At 41.2% G+C, this 13,275-nt stretch overlaps 1 protein-coding gene and 2 pseudogenes across 1 annotated transcript; all 3 read right to left on the reverse strand.

Moving 5' to 3' along the window:
• Positions 1 to 1,084: 1,084 nt before the first annotated feature.
• Positions 1,085 to 1,759, reverse strand: LOC146485482 (uncharacterized; annotated as a pseudogene).
• Positions 1,760 to 1,893: 134 nt separating this feature from the next.
• Positions 1,894 to 4,212, reverse strand: LOC146485483 (uncharacterized). Its single transcript, XM_085103235.1, has one exon. The coding sequence runs from the start codon at positions 4,210 to 4,212 to the stop codon at positions 1,894 to 1,896; it is 2,319 nt and encodes a 772-aa protein (XP_084959361.1).
• A 98-nt stretch (positions 4,213 to 4,310) lies between these two features.
• On the reverse strand, positions 4,311 to 5,670 carry LOC146485484 (uncharacterized; annotated as a pseudogene).
• Positions 5,671 to 13,275: the final 7,605 nt, after the last annotated feature.

Consider the following 13,275-nt stretch of genomic DNA (forward strand, 5'->3'; position numbering starts at 1 on the left):
CCCCCTTTCAAACTCAGAAAAATAATTAAACGTGCAGAGAGAATAAAGAAAAAAGCAGAAACCACGTTAATTTCTTTACCAGAGTTTTATATTGTTGGAAGGGGGTCTCAGTTTTCTAGAATGAGGGGGTCTGAGTTTTCTTGTCAAGTGAGTCGCTGTAGACAAAATACTTGAAACTTGAACTTGATAAATATGACACGAGCCGTGACTTTTCAAGTGTTAAATACTTATAAAATATTTTACTAATTTACAAATGCCAATCAGCCGATTTATTCTCATAAAGAGCGAATTCGTGTCATGAGACAAAACAGGAAACAGTGATGTTACCTTCCCCGTTATCTTGCAATAATAAAAGGCAGACACTGTACAAATATGGCGTATAATATTTCACTGCAATAAAAATGTGTTAGAATTTCCAAAATATTTTTCTTCTGCGATTTCTAGTTTGAAGGGGGTCTGAGTTTTCTAGGTCTGAGTGTTCTAGACACCCTGCTTTAAACCGAATAAATGAAACTACGAAGCTTAGAATACCAAATAAAAAGATCACACAAACTTACTTCATGAAAGGATTCCATGTTAACATAAACAGATCGCATCCAAAACCAAAATTTGTAAACTGAAAACGCTCCCAATAGCAGCAATACTAAATCTAATCCGATCCGCTCTATTGAAATTGCAGACTAATTACTCGGGCCGTTAGGCGGACCGAGTTAAGGTTAGCATTATCAAATTCTTTTTTTTAAGGGGGGGGGGGGGGGGTCCTGATGGGCCGAGAGATAAAACTACGGGCCACGAGTTATGGTTCTCGGTCTCGTTTTTTGTACTCGGCTGGTACGAGTTACGTTTTCTGTCGTGTTATCAAATTCTTTAAATTGTCGGTCGCGTTCTTTGTTCTCGGGCCGTGAGGAGTGTTTACAATATGCGAGCTAGACGTGCGAGGCATGAACAAAACATGCGAGGCATGCGAGGCATGATCAAGCCCAACATAAACTACTAACCGTTAAGCTAACCGGGGAGCTATTTAAGCTAACCTGAGTGCTATTTAGGCTAACTGGAGTGCTCCTTAGGCTAACCGGAGTGTTTTTTAGGCTAACCTGAGTGCCTTGGTTTCTCTAAACGCTCGTCTAAACGCTCTAGACGCTCGTCCAAGCAACATGTCATTGGGACATATGCACGAGTCATCGTCTGGATCATTCGGAATACGGCCAATCGGACCTTGATTCACGAGGTTAGCGATCTCCAGAAGACACGTTTGTAGTTCCATGGGCGTCAACACTTGATCACCAACTACCTTTTTAAGAGCAACCCTGCAGCTCTTGACCAACGCCTTAGCGCATCCGTTTGGATGTGGCGCTGCTGGAGTGGTAAACTGCCTCGACATCCACTTTTCTGCTGAGTACTCGCGCAGCTTCTCTTTATCCCAGCCTTTGATAATTTCTCAAAGCTCTCGCTCCGCTCCAATAAAATGGGACCCGTTGTCGCTAATCATCATAGAGGGTGCTCCTCTCAAGGCAAAGAATCTTCGTAGAAGTTGTATAAATTCCATAGTTGTCAAATCAGCTGCCAGTTCCAGGTGGACTGCCCTGGTATTCAAGCACGTATAAATGACGCCATAATGCTTGGCGGTTTTTGTACGGCCAGTCTTGACGTTGTATGGGCCAAAGTAGTCGCAAGACATGTAGTGGAACGGCGGGGTTAACGAAGCTATACGGCTGGTCGGAAGGTCTGCCATAACTTGCGATTCCGTTTTCACGTCCATTCTACGGCAAAAGACACCTTTGAACTTGACTGACTTGGCAAGATCGTGGGCTCCAATTATCCAATACTTCTTCCTCGTCTTGGCTACTGTGGCAGCTATACCGGTATGACCACACTGATGAGCATGGCGCACGATCAGACGTGATACCCAGTGCTCTCTAGGAGTAGACTTGGATGTCTTGTTTCATAGGAAAATAGGGCTCTGTCGACTCGACCACCTACTCGGTAGACACCTTCCGGATCTCTGTATGGGCTGAGTTGGCTTAATTCTCCCTTGTTGAGGCGATCTTTCAGGCTCGTCTGGCATTCCGGTATCCAGTGTTTCTCTCCACTTTGCAGCTCTTCGGGTGAGAGGGAGTCGTCTTTAATAGGCTTCACGGCTGTGACTCCCTCTCCTGATCTGTTGTAGGTGCACGCACGCAGGTTCCACACAAATCGCAATACGTACGCTGTCACTCTCACTAACTTTCGCCAACTTGAAAACCTTTTGCAATCAATGGGTTGCTGTAATTTGCTTTGCTCGTAGACGACGTGAACTTTGACCTTTTCTTTCTCTACTTCAGCTATGTCAGGATATGACGAATCTTGTGGCCACTCCCCTTCGAGACGACGTAGGAAGTCAGACCCGCGCTGCCACCTTCCGGTTAAGCTTTGAACAGTGATACCACGAGAGACATCGTCTGCAACGTTGAGTTCCCCAAGGATGTGCCTCCACTGAGCAGGGTCTGAGTTGTTCTGGATCTCTCCAATTCTGATTGAAACAAATGGCTTGAAACGTCTTTTTTCGCTGCAGATCCATGCTAACACTATCCTAATGTCCAGGAAGAAGACCGTCCGCGCGAACTGGAAGCAGGATTCATCTAGTACCGTCTTATACAACCTTGAGGCTAAAATTGCCCCTTGGAGCTCCAGAGGGGGGATGGTTAATCGTTTTAGAGGTGCCACTCTTGATTTTGCTGCGATGAAACGTACTTCAAATGCTCCGCTGACCAGCTCCCATCTTAAGTACGCACAGGTGCCAAATGATTCCTCAGAGGCATCAGAAAAAATGCACAGGATGGGTTTTTCAACCGCATTAGGTGGTGTAAGACATCGGTTAAAGCTTGTCTCGTTCAGTTTCACCATCTCCTTAAAGAAGCTTAGCCATTTTCCCGAGACTTCAACGGGCAGTACTTCATCCCAGCCGATGCCTTTTTTCCAAAGTTCCTGGAGGCCTATTTTGGCTCTGATTAGGAATGCTGTTGCGAAGCCGATCGGGTCTGATATGCGCACTACTTGGCTTACGATCTTGCGCTTGGAAAGCCGTATCGGCACTTGGCACTTCAGGAAATCCGCTCTAACTTTGAAGGTAAACGTGTTGCTGGCACTGTTCCATATCACGCCCAATACTTTCTCGTCACTGTTGCACTGTAGAATAGCTGTTTCGTTTGTCTCCGCCATATCACTTTCGGATTTATGAGGTACATTTTTCAGCCAACCCTTTACTTTGAATCCTCCAGTTTCGAGGACGCTGTCGATGTCCGCGGTAAGCTTTTCGGCTTCTTCTTCAGTATGTACAGAATCGCAAATGTCATCCATGTAGCTGTTGTCTTTGATGACTTGCGCTGCTTTGGGGAAGGTTTCATTTGCCTCATTTGCGGTTTTACGTAAGGCTATTTTGGCCATCGCTGGGGCTGGTTTATCTCCAAAGACTAAAACGGTCTTCACGTAAACATCTGGTTCGCGATGCGTCTGTAAGTTTCTCCAGAGGAACCTGTGTATATGTTGGTCTGTCTCTGGCATGCGGATTCGGTGGTACATCTTCGAAATATCTCCCATGAAAGCAACTTGATTTTCCCGGAACCTGAGAACCACTCCAAATAAGTCATTTAACAAGCCGGGTCCTTTCATCCAATAGTCGTTCAATTTGTGTCCCTGAAAAACTGCAGACGAGTAAAACACAATACGTACAGGTGTGCTCTTACTTTCCGGCCGTAAAACCTCATGATGTGAGATGTAATGGACTGGGCCTGTGTGTCTCCTGGTCTCTTCTTCTGTTAATTTCCTGGCAAACTGTAACTGATTCATTTCAACCATTTGAAGATCATAAGCCTTTGCGTGCTCGGGATTTTTCAGCAGTCGGCGCTCGGTCGCTTCTAGCTTCTTGAATGCTTGTGCCTTGTTGTTTGGTAACTCGCGTGGATCTCGTTTCCAAGGGTGCGGAATCAGCCATTGATTGTCCACCTTCCTGCAGGAATCTTCTATGATCTTTGCCCCCTTTCTTTCTATCGAACTAAGCTCTTCATTGCCACAGCTGCAAGGATTTACGGACACGCCTATACTCTCCGTTGTCCAAAAGTTTGTCAAATCCACGGGTGTTTCAAGTTTGACATGGTACACCTGGCACTCCTCTAACTTTTGGCTGGGTGTTGCTCCAAATATCACCCATCCCAGTGGCGTATGCCTTGCGATCATGTTACCGGCCTCCGTTGTTTCTCCTACGTAAAAATTTGGCTTGATCAATACCAATGAGCAAGTCTGCCGTTCCAAATCCTCGATGAAGGTGTGCTTTATTAAAGGCCAAATTGTCTCGCTATGTCGTCAAGTCTTACTTCTGGAATTTCATCACTGATCCACGGAATTCCTATGGCCTGAATTGTGTAAACACTGCGGTTTTCAAGCGATCCCATGCGAACTTGATACGTCTTCGTCCTCAGCTCCTCTTCCTGTCCGCCCACCTTGGTGATCGATCGTAATTACAATGTTCTTTCCTCTTAGTCCAAGTTCTTCGGCCATGGATGTTCGAATCAATTAGCTGATCTGCGCTAATGAATCCAGCGAGGCATTTCCGATTTTTCGCCGACTTCCTGTTCCTAGGAGGTCCACTTGCACAATTGGCAACAAAGTTGTCCTGTTGTCCTTTGCGGAAGAAATCGCTGCGACGGTTGGTTGAAATGCTGCCTGTAGAAGCGGATGATGATAGTACGTACACTGGATTCCATTTGACTTTTCAGGGCACTGTCTTCTCCTGGAACATGACGTAGTCCGGTGATCTCTTCCTGTTCGTTTTAAACAGTTAAAACAGGCATGATTCTCTTTTGTGGCTGTGAGTCGTTCTTGCGGACTGAGTGAGGTGAATTTTCGACACTGATCGACCCAGTGGCTCGAAGTCTGGCAGATCCAACACTTGGGCGAGGGAGAGCTGTTTCGGGTGTTGCTGTCTTGTGGTACTACGTGTTTTGACAGGATGTCTTGGATGTTGGCCTATGTTTCTCAGGGGTGCCGTTGCTCTCACTCTCGACTTCATTTCGGCATTCATCCATGTTATCAGCTGTGCTAGAGTTGCCTCTTTACCGTCGCTTTCCAAGTGACGCGCCCATACTTTGCGATCGTCGGTGCACATTCTTTGCTCGATTAACGCCAACATATGATTTTTATCCATGTCATAAGGACGACCAACCTCTTTAAGCGTGTTAAAACTTCTCTGAACGAAGTGGACCAAATCGCAGAAACGTGCATCTTCTCCTTCGCGAAGAGGTCTGAATCTTACGATACCTTGAGTGACGGTGTCAGCTACAAATCTGGGGTCCCCGTATATTGAGTCCAGATATTCCCAGGCTGAGTCATAATCCGTGCCAATACCCTTTATTAACTCTAAAGGTCGTCCCTGTAAACTCGTACGCAACAACGAGATTGCATCCCTCTTGCCATACCGGGTGTCTACTGCATGATTAAAGTCAGCTCGGAAAATAGCGTAATCTCTAACATCACCATTAAACGGGGGCATTTTTAGTTTTTCCATCTTAAGGACGGTGCCTACTAATAACGAAGTATTTTTGTGCGGTTTATGACTATGCGGGAAAAGCAGATCTTAGCAAGGGCTATTGGAATCCAAAAAGAAAATTGGGGGTAACCATGCATTTTTCAGAGATAATTAAGAGCGGCTGCCTGAGAATATCGAGAACTCGCGGTCAAAACTGAAATATCGGATTTCCTCATATTTTGTCAGAAGAATCCCTTTAGAGAACTATTTATGAAAATAATATTAAAACTTTCCAAAGATTTTTCGTTTTCGAGAATTCCGGCATAATGTGAAATGCCGTGATCGCGGCGCAGCCGGCGTTAAATTTTGACGAGATTTGGTGCATTTTCAAATCGCTCGGGAAGGAAGACGGCTTAGCGTATTAAAACGAGCTTTTGAAATTACGTTAGGCATCCTTCTGAGAATACGGTCTTATGAAAATATTGCTGGAGGATTCTTATTTACATGCAGTTTTCAAAGCCCAAAGATTCCTATTTTCAGCATTTTTGTTGACACTTGAAATTGTGGAAACTTTGCGGACAAATATCGTGTCCTGGTACATCGAAATTTGAAGCAAGTATTATACGTTAGGAAAGCTCTATACATGTAGTGCAATATATAAAAAAATCCAGCTTGGGTAATTTAAAATCCAAGCGTTGACGGAAGTAAACACATAGGGAATTTTAATTTTTTTTTTTCAAAAATGGCAGTGGTCACGCAAGGACAAGTTTTAAAATAAGTTTAAAATAAATTTATTGTTTATGTTTCAGTTCTGTTGGAATAAAACTAAGTTGTTATTCGGAAACAAAATCTCATGTGTTGATGGGTTTATCCCTATAAAAAATAATTTCTTTCCTAGTAGGTGATCACCGATCGCAAACAAAAAAATGAAACGTTCAGGTGTTATGTCACGCTTTCCTCGGTACGCCAGCGTCAACAATGCGAAGGATACGAAACGAAATCAGTAAATATTTCATATCAAAATGCATCTGAAACCCCCAACAGGCGATAATGTTTCATTAAATTCAGGCTAATCGACTTGCGTGAAAAACACCTTTGGTTCAGAAAAGTTGCGCAAAAGTCGCAGTTTTTATAAATCCTAGGTTTGTCAAAGCTGCATCTCATCCTCACTGTCAATAAAATGTCGTGACAGGCACTTATTTATTCTAAAAGCTGAAGAACAAGGTATCTGTGTTTTCAATTTGCAGGCCCTAGACTATATAACATAAACAGCACTGAGATATCAGAGCCGGTAGAGAAAATCATGCTTTCACTTTAGTGCAAAGCTGGCCATAATATTATCTTTAACGGCTACACTGCGGCTATAATATATTTGAATGAGCACTTACCGTTCCAATGCCTGCAAAATAGGCATTTAATGAATCATCCCCATTAATGCGAGCAATAGATTGGTTGAGATCTGGACGAGCAGAAAGGTGACATGACACTTTGACCTTTTCAAATTTGGGGTTACATCTCACTCCCTAGTTAGACTTATTTTATTTAAGGTATATAAAACAATTCAAAACTTATTAGATCATTAGATTTAGTTTTGGGACAAGAATTATATAATTCTCCAGTAAAAATAACATACAAACAATAATTTATTTAAAATTAACATGTCATCTTGTCCTTGCGTGACCACAGGAATTTTTTGAAAAAATATGTCAAAAATTCCCTATGTGTTTTATTCCGTCAAAGACTGGCTTTTAAATTACCCAAGCTGAATTTTTGATATGTTGCAGCACAAGAATAGAGCTTTGCTCTACTGTAACTTTCATTGTAAATTTCGATGTACCAGGAAAAGAATTTTGTCCGCAAAGTTTCCACAATTTCAAGTGTCAACAAAAATGCTGAAAATAGGAATCTTCGGACTTTGAAAACTGCATGTAAATAAGAATCCTCCAGCAATATTTTCATAAGACCGTATTCTCAGAAGGATGCCTAACGTAATTTCAAAAGCTCGTTTTAATACGCTAAACCGTCTTCCTTCCCGAGCGATTTGAAAATGCACCAAATCTCGTCAAAATTTAACGCCGACACGGCATTTCACATTATGCCGGAATTCTCGAAAACGAAAAATCTTTGGAAAGTTTTAATGTCATTTTCGTAAATAGTTCTCTAAAGGGATTCTTCTGACAAAATATGAGGAAATCCGAAATTTCAGTTTTGACCGCGAGTTCTCGATATTCTCAGTCAGCCGCTCTTAAGCAATAATATCTCTAAAAAGCGCCAAAATATAAAGCAATGTATGGGATTTTTTCCTAACTTGAAGCTTAATAATTATCTCTGAAAAATGCATGGTTACCCCCAATTTTCTTTTGAGATACCAAAAACATTTGCTGAGTTCTGCTTTCTCCGTATAGTTTTAAACCGCGCAAAAATATTCCTGTATTAGTAGGCACCACCCATAGAAAATATTAACGGCAGACTGATCCCAACGGCGGAGGTGACAAGCTTGAGATAGCAAACAACAAAAGCTAGAATAACTGAAATATATTTGTTTTTTAAAAAAACAAATTTTTTTGCCCGATATTTCGGTTTGCAATACAAACCTTCCTCGGGGGCTGAACGAAAAAGAAAAGTGAGAAACATAAAAGGATCGTTACAAAGAAGATTTAAAATATAAAATGCGTGACAATGATTGGTTGTTTAGGACTAAGTGTGAGACATGTCATTGGCGTGTTTCGTCACGTCTATTTATACCAAGAGGGTGCAATGTTTTAGCTTTGTTGATTAAATGAGCTTCACGAGCCTTTCTAACTGAGTCACGTTTGCTGCGTATAAGTTCAAGCGGGATTAGTTTGACGTCGTTGATTGAGTGGCCAGGTTGGTTGAAATGTAGCGAGACAGGAGTGGGGTTGAGTAGTTGATGGTGATTCAGGATAGATCTGCGATGCTCCCCGAAACGTTCATTAAGTTTGCGCTTTGTCTCCCCAATGTATTGGGAGTGGCACTTCCACCACCCACCACCCACCACCCATAGGAAACCCGAGTATCTCGAGATGCGCAGAACGTATGCGCAATGTTAATAGTAGGCACCGTCCTTAAATCCACAGGGGGCATGACTACTGTTTTGCGCTTCATTACTTGTTTGGTTGTTACGTCCAACTCCGCTCATGTTTACTTTGTGATTGGCGCTCACTGCTATGGCTGATGCACTGGTGGAGTTTGTTTTAAGAGCGCCTGTCTGTAAAAATCAGACAAATTCTAAATTTCGTGGCAAGGGTGGAAAATTCGATTTCTTTCATATTTTAATGTCGGATAGGCTAGGATATAACTAAAATCACTGTACAGTTTTTTCGGTGAAATATCCTTTTATTTCAAACTCATTTGCGCGCGCAGGCATGGTTGTTGGGAACGTTGCCATTGTGGGGTGGGGGGGGGGGGATAAGATTTTACTAAACAGTATCAGTATTTACTGATGAAGATCACTACACATCCTTTAGCTAGTTCTTTCCATCTTTAAATGCAATAGATCCTAGTATGAAACCAAAAATATCCCTCAATGTAGACATCTGTTTGTCATACTATGTCATGGGCATGGGCGAGGACTAAAAAGCTTGAAAGGTGCACGAGGTACTAGTCCTGGAACTAGTACATACTCTAGGTTTGAAACACAAAACTGCAAAATTCAAAAAAAAAAAAAAAAAAAAAACAAATCTTTGGTAAGCCCCAATATTAATTCATCAGCGGTTGCAGGCCAGCACTATTCTTAGACAGTGTTAGACTGATAACAGCTTTTCGGGCCTTTATTTTCCTTACTCCTCTTAGTTATGCTAGTCCGTTCACCAAAACTTGAAAAAAAAAATTACCTCAACTAAACAGCTTGCGCAAGGCTATAACAGCTTGTAAGTGGTAGGTTAATGACCTAACTCTGATCGCTGCAGGTAAGTGTGCTGTCCTTGAGGTAGATAGGGCTAGTAACAGGTTATGGCAGTCTGTTGACGTAACTCAAGCGAGGAGCAGAATCGGCTTCTACATATTGACTAATGAATGCATTCTGAAATGTGAAAGAGTGCTCTGTTTCCAACCTGATGGGCGACACTTAGGGCCTAGTTAATGCCTTATTACTTACGGACCAGAGGAGGGGTGGGGTGGGGAAAGGCGTGGGAGGAGATTGGTATAAAACCAGCCTGTAATAACCTATCTCCCTTCGAGTTACTGTTATATCTTCACTTTCCTTGCCTAATTCATAATCTAATGATCATGCCACATAATGGTTTCGGCCTCAAATTTGATACGCTCTTCGCTCCTCCATTTATCTACTTTTGAAAACAAGTAAGCACCCCACACCGTCTCCCCCATCCCTCACAAAAAAAAATGTTCCGAACCTACAGTTGATAATAATAATAACCGGTGTTTATGTGGTGCTGGCGTGGGGTGGGGCTTCTGACAGGAGGGGTGCTCTCGGGACGGATGATGTTGTGGCCCACGCGCGTTACGTAACACCATAATTTCCTTTAGGTGGTATCCAGACACGTTTGGTGGCTTGTACCGCGTAGTCGCAGTGTTGTACCACCAACAAGGGCCTTAAAAGAACTACAACCCTCCATTTTCAGTGTAACAAACTTGACTTCAAAAACATTCACTTGTGCCCCCCTCTAAGCATACAAACGGCGCCAAGTAACTAGCACGACCAGAATTTGTTTACTTAGTAACTATTTGGCGATACTTTCTCACGCCGAATGACCATAGCCATAGCCATAAATTCGACTGACATCTTTTAGCGATTTTATTTTTAAATTTAGAAAGATCTTCAAATTAGATATTGTTTAATTTAGACATCATAAATTTGATAGTATTTGAAAAACAACACACCTAACGATGTAACACGCAAATGAATGAACACCCGAGGAAAACAAACGAACGGCAATATTTTTCGCAGGGGTGCATTCTTTCATTGCTATTTATCAACAATTTATACGGGAAATGCGCTATTCGGGGTCATCTGCGTGAAGAAAAAAAAGACCTTTCTCTTCGCTTTTTTGGTTTCATACTAGGATCTATTGTAATAAAAAATTGAAAGAACTAGCTTAAGGATGTAGTTATCTCCATCAGTAAGTACTGATACTATTTTCGTAAAATGTAATATCCACCCCCCCCCCCCCCCAAACGCTCCTAACAAGCCAGCCCGTGCGCACAAATGAAAGCGGGGGGGGGGGGGGGAAGAACGATTTATTATTTTTGGATCTTCTCTCACGACTATATATTCGCAAATGAATAAATTATCTGGATTTTAGTGAAGAAAAAGAACGTAACTAAAGGTATCACTATCTTAATTGTTGTTGTTGTCTTGGGTATACCTGTTCAGTAAACAAGCTTTTTCGCATTTTCACCCTCCTCCACCCCCCTAAAGTGGCCATGAGTGGTATTGCGTGAAACGGCTCTCTGCAATGCATGCATGCAAGATAGACTGAACATCCTGAAAGCGCCGACATTTTTTGTCATTCTAGCAGCGATCGTACAGATCTAAAGGACAATTTTATCGAATATCTTGGATTATAATTTCCTTGGCGTTGGATTTGGAGTCGTATGACTGCAAAGAATACGCTTCGAAGACACGCGAACAGCTCATTCAAGCCTGGGATTTACATGTAAAGCCGAAGAAGAAACGAATTCACTCCGGCATTTTTTACTCAGCAACTGCATTGGAGGTAGACATATGGTTATTTAATATTCTGGGTATGTTTTCTATTTGGGATTAGTAAACAGAACCTAATCACTATTCACAGAAGCACTTGAGCAACAAATTATTGAATAGGATGGATAACTCCAGACCAATACATGTTAATGTTATGTTGGTGGCGTGTATGGTGTTCGCAAGTATCAATCAAAGCTGCATAATGAGTCAAGAAAAAAAGAACTATTAACCTCGTTTTTTTATAGTTCAATAAAGTTTTGACAAAACTAAAATGATGTATAATTAACTTCAGTTGAAAAGTGGGTAGCTATAGCTGTAATCTACAGAATATTTGCAATATTACAATACTACAGGGCTGTAATCTACCGGGTATTACCTGGTTAGATCCGTTCCTCATTCTACAACAACTTTCAAGCAGTAAATGAAGTAATCATGAGGGGCCTAATATTTTAAAGCCACAGTCCAAGTAACATTCAACAATAAGTTGTTGTAAATTAATAAGCCCTCAAATGCAGCTGGAAAACTAAAGATTAATAAGAAAGTTTAGGAGGACAGCTAAGAAGGAAACCTTAGAAGGCTTGCATCATATCTCATCCATATTTGTTATTTTAACAATGTTTGTTCCTTGGTCAATGAGGATGTGTGAATCTGAGTGAAACAAGCAAACCAGCCTCTTATCTCATCTAAAACTGACACTATAATTGTACTCATTTTACATGTTGAGTGTGAAGAGCCAGCATAACACTGTGCTGTAACAGTATTGTATTTTCCCACAAATCATACAATGTTCACAGACATAAAATTGAAATATTATAGTTATGAAAGAATGACCATCCTTTCCACAGATATACCTTAATTATTCTTGGAGATTCTACCAGAAATGAGATTTAATGTCTTTTTTCTTTGGTGTTTTAAATTAAGAGCCAATTATTACTTTAACCTAAGTTTTCACACAAACCACAGCTTATTTTTTGTTTTTGTTCAGCGACATGAACTTCATTTTAATTTTTTTCTATCTTGTAAGTTTTATCTTACATGACCCCACAAACATTTTCATGCTTTATACTTATACTATGTGTTTGTTGTTTTTCTATTCTGTTTAGCTTTTTTCTTCTGTCAAATAGCCCTGGCTTTCTTATGTTGGATGTTGATATCTGTGGGTTTTTACTTTGTCCTTCAGAAAATAACCAGAACTAAGAACAGGGCCAGCATTAAATATCAAAGCCATTTTTTATGCCAATAATACCACATATTTTACTTTATTTCATGTTATTATTATGATTTTTTTTTTTGGGGGGGGGGGGGTTGTTTTGTTTTTGTTGTTGCTGTTATGACATAACACTCAAATCTCCCTCACTATGACTAGACAAGCCAACAAAATAATTGGCCATCAGTAAACAATTTCCATAATCCCTTCACTGTTTATATTAATGTGCTTGACCTATATCCAGGATATTTTTTTGAAGACTCTCCTATCAGCTATGTTGGCAGTTTCTAAGATCAAATTTAAAGTTATGCCGTTTGCTGTGGCCCTCTCTGATAACCATTACAACAATGAGAATACTCAGAGCACAAGAATGCATGCCATGATCCCACTGGCCAAAAACCTTCCCTGTATAAAGATAAGTTTACCCTTGAAGTCAGAGGCCAGTCTTGCTGTCTACTCTCACCTTGCCTGCAGCATTGTGGTTCTTGATGACATGGGTATGACAGCAACTTTTAAAAAAAACCACACACACACAGACTGCATCACCAGTACCTACTTGTCATGTTGATATGATATCAATGCTAAATATTGCAAAAATCTGCTGGTAGTTCTCCTCCTCCCCCTTCCATTTATAAATTTGCACATTATGTACAATGTAAACCTTAGTGTAAGATCCTGGCCCATTCTTCTGGACAAGGTATCTTCTGTAACTGTGAAAAATGCCTTCATGCTTCCCTAAACTAACCCTAATAATACAGATCCCAGTATTTTAAGGTTCAGGAAGTGTCATTGACAGATCTAAACTACAAGCTAAGTGAGATTTACTGTGGCATTATTAACCATGGGTAGTCCTATTTGCCATCGTGTGCTTTGGTGACCTTGTTG

Source organism: Pavona decussata, unplaced genomic scaffold (assembly GCF_977016875.1).
Source record: "Pavona decussata unplaced genomic scaffold, jaPavDecu1.1 SCAFFOLD_26, whole genome shotgun sequence".
In the NCBI taxonomy this organism is placed as follows: domain Eukaryota; kingdom Metazoa; phylum Cnidaria; class Anthozoa; order Scleractinia; family Agariciidae; genus Pavona; species Pavona decussata.

Coding starts and splice junctions, on each gene's coding strand:
- LOC146485483 (XM_085103235.1), bottom strand. CDS start 4,212: ATGATCGCAAGGCATACGCCACTGGGATGGGTGATATTTGGAGCAACA.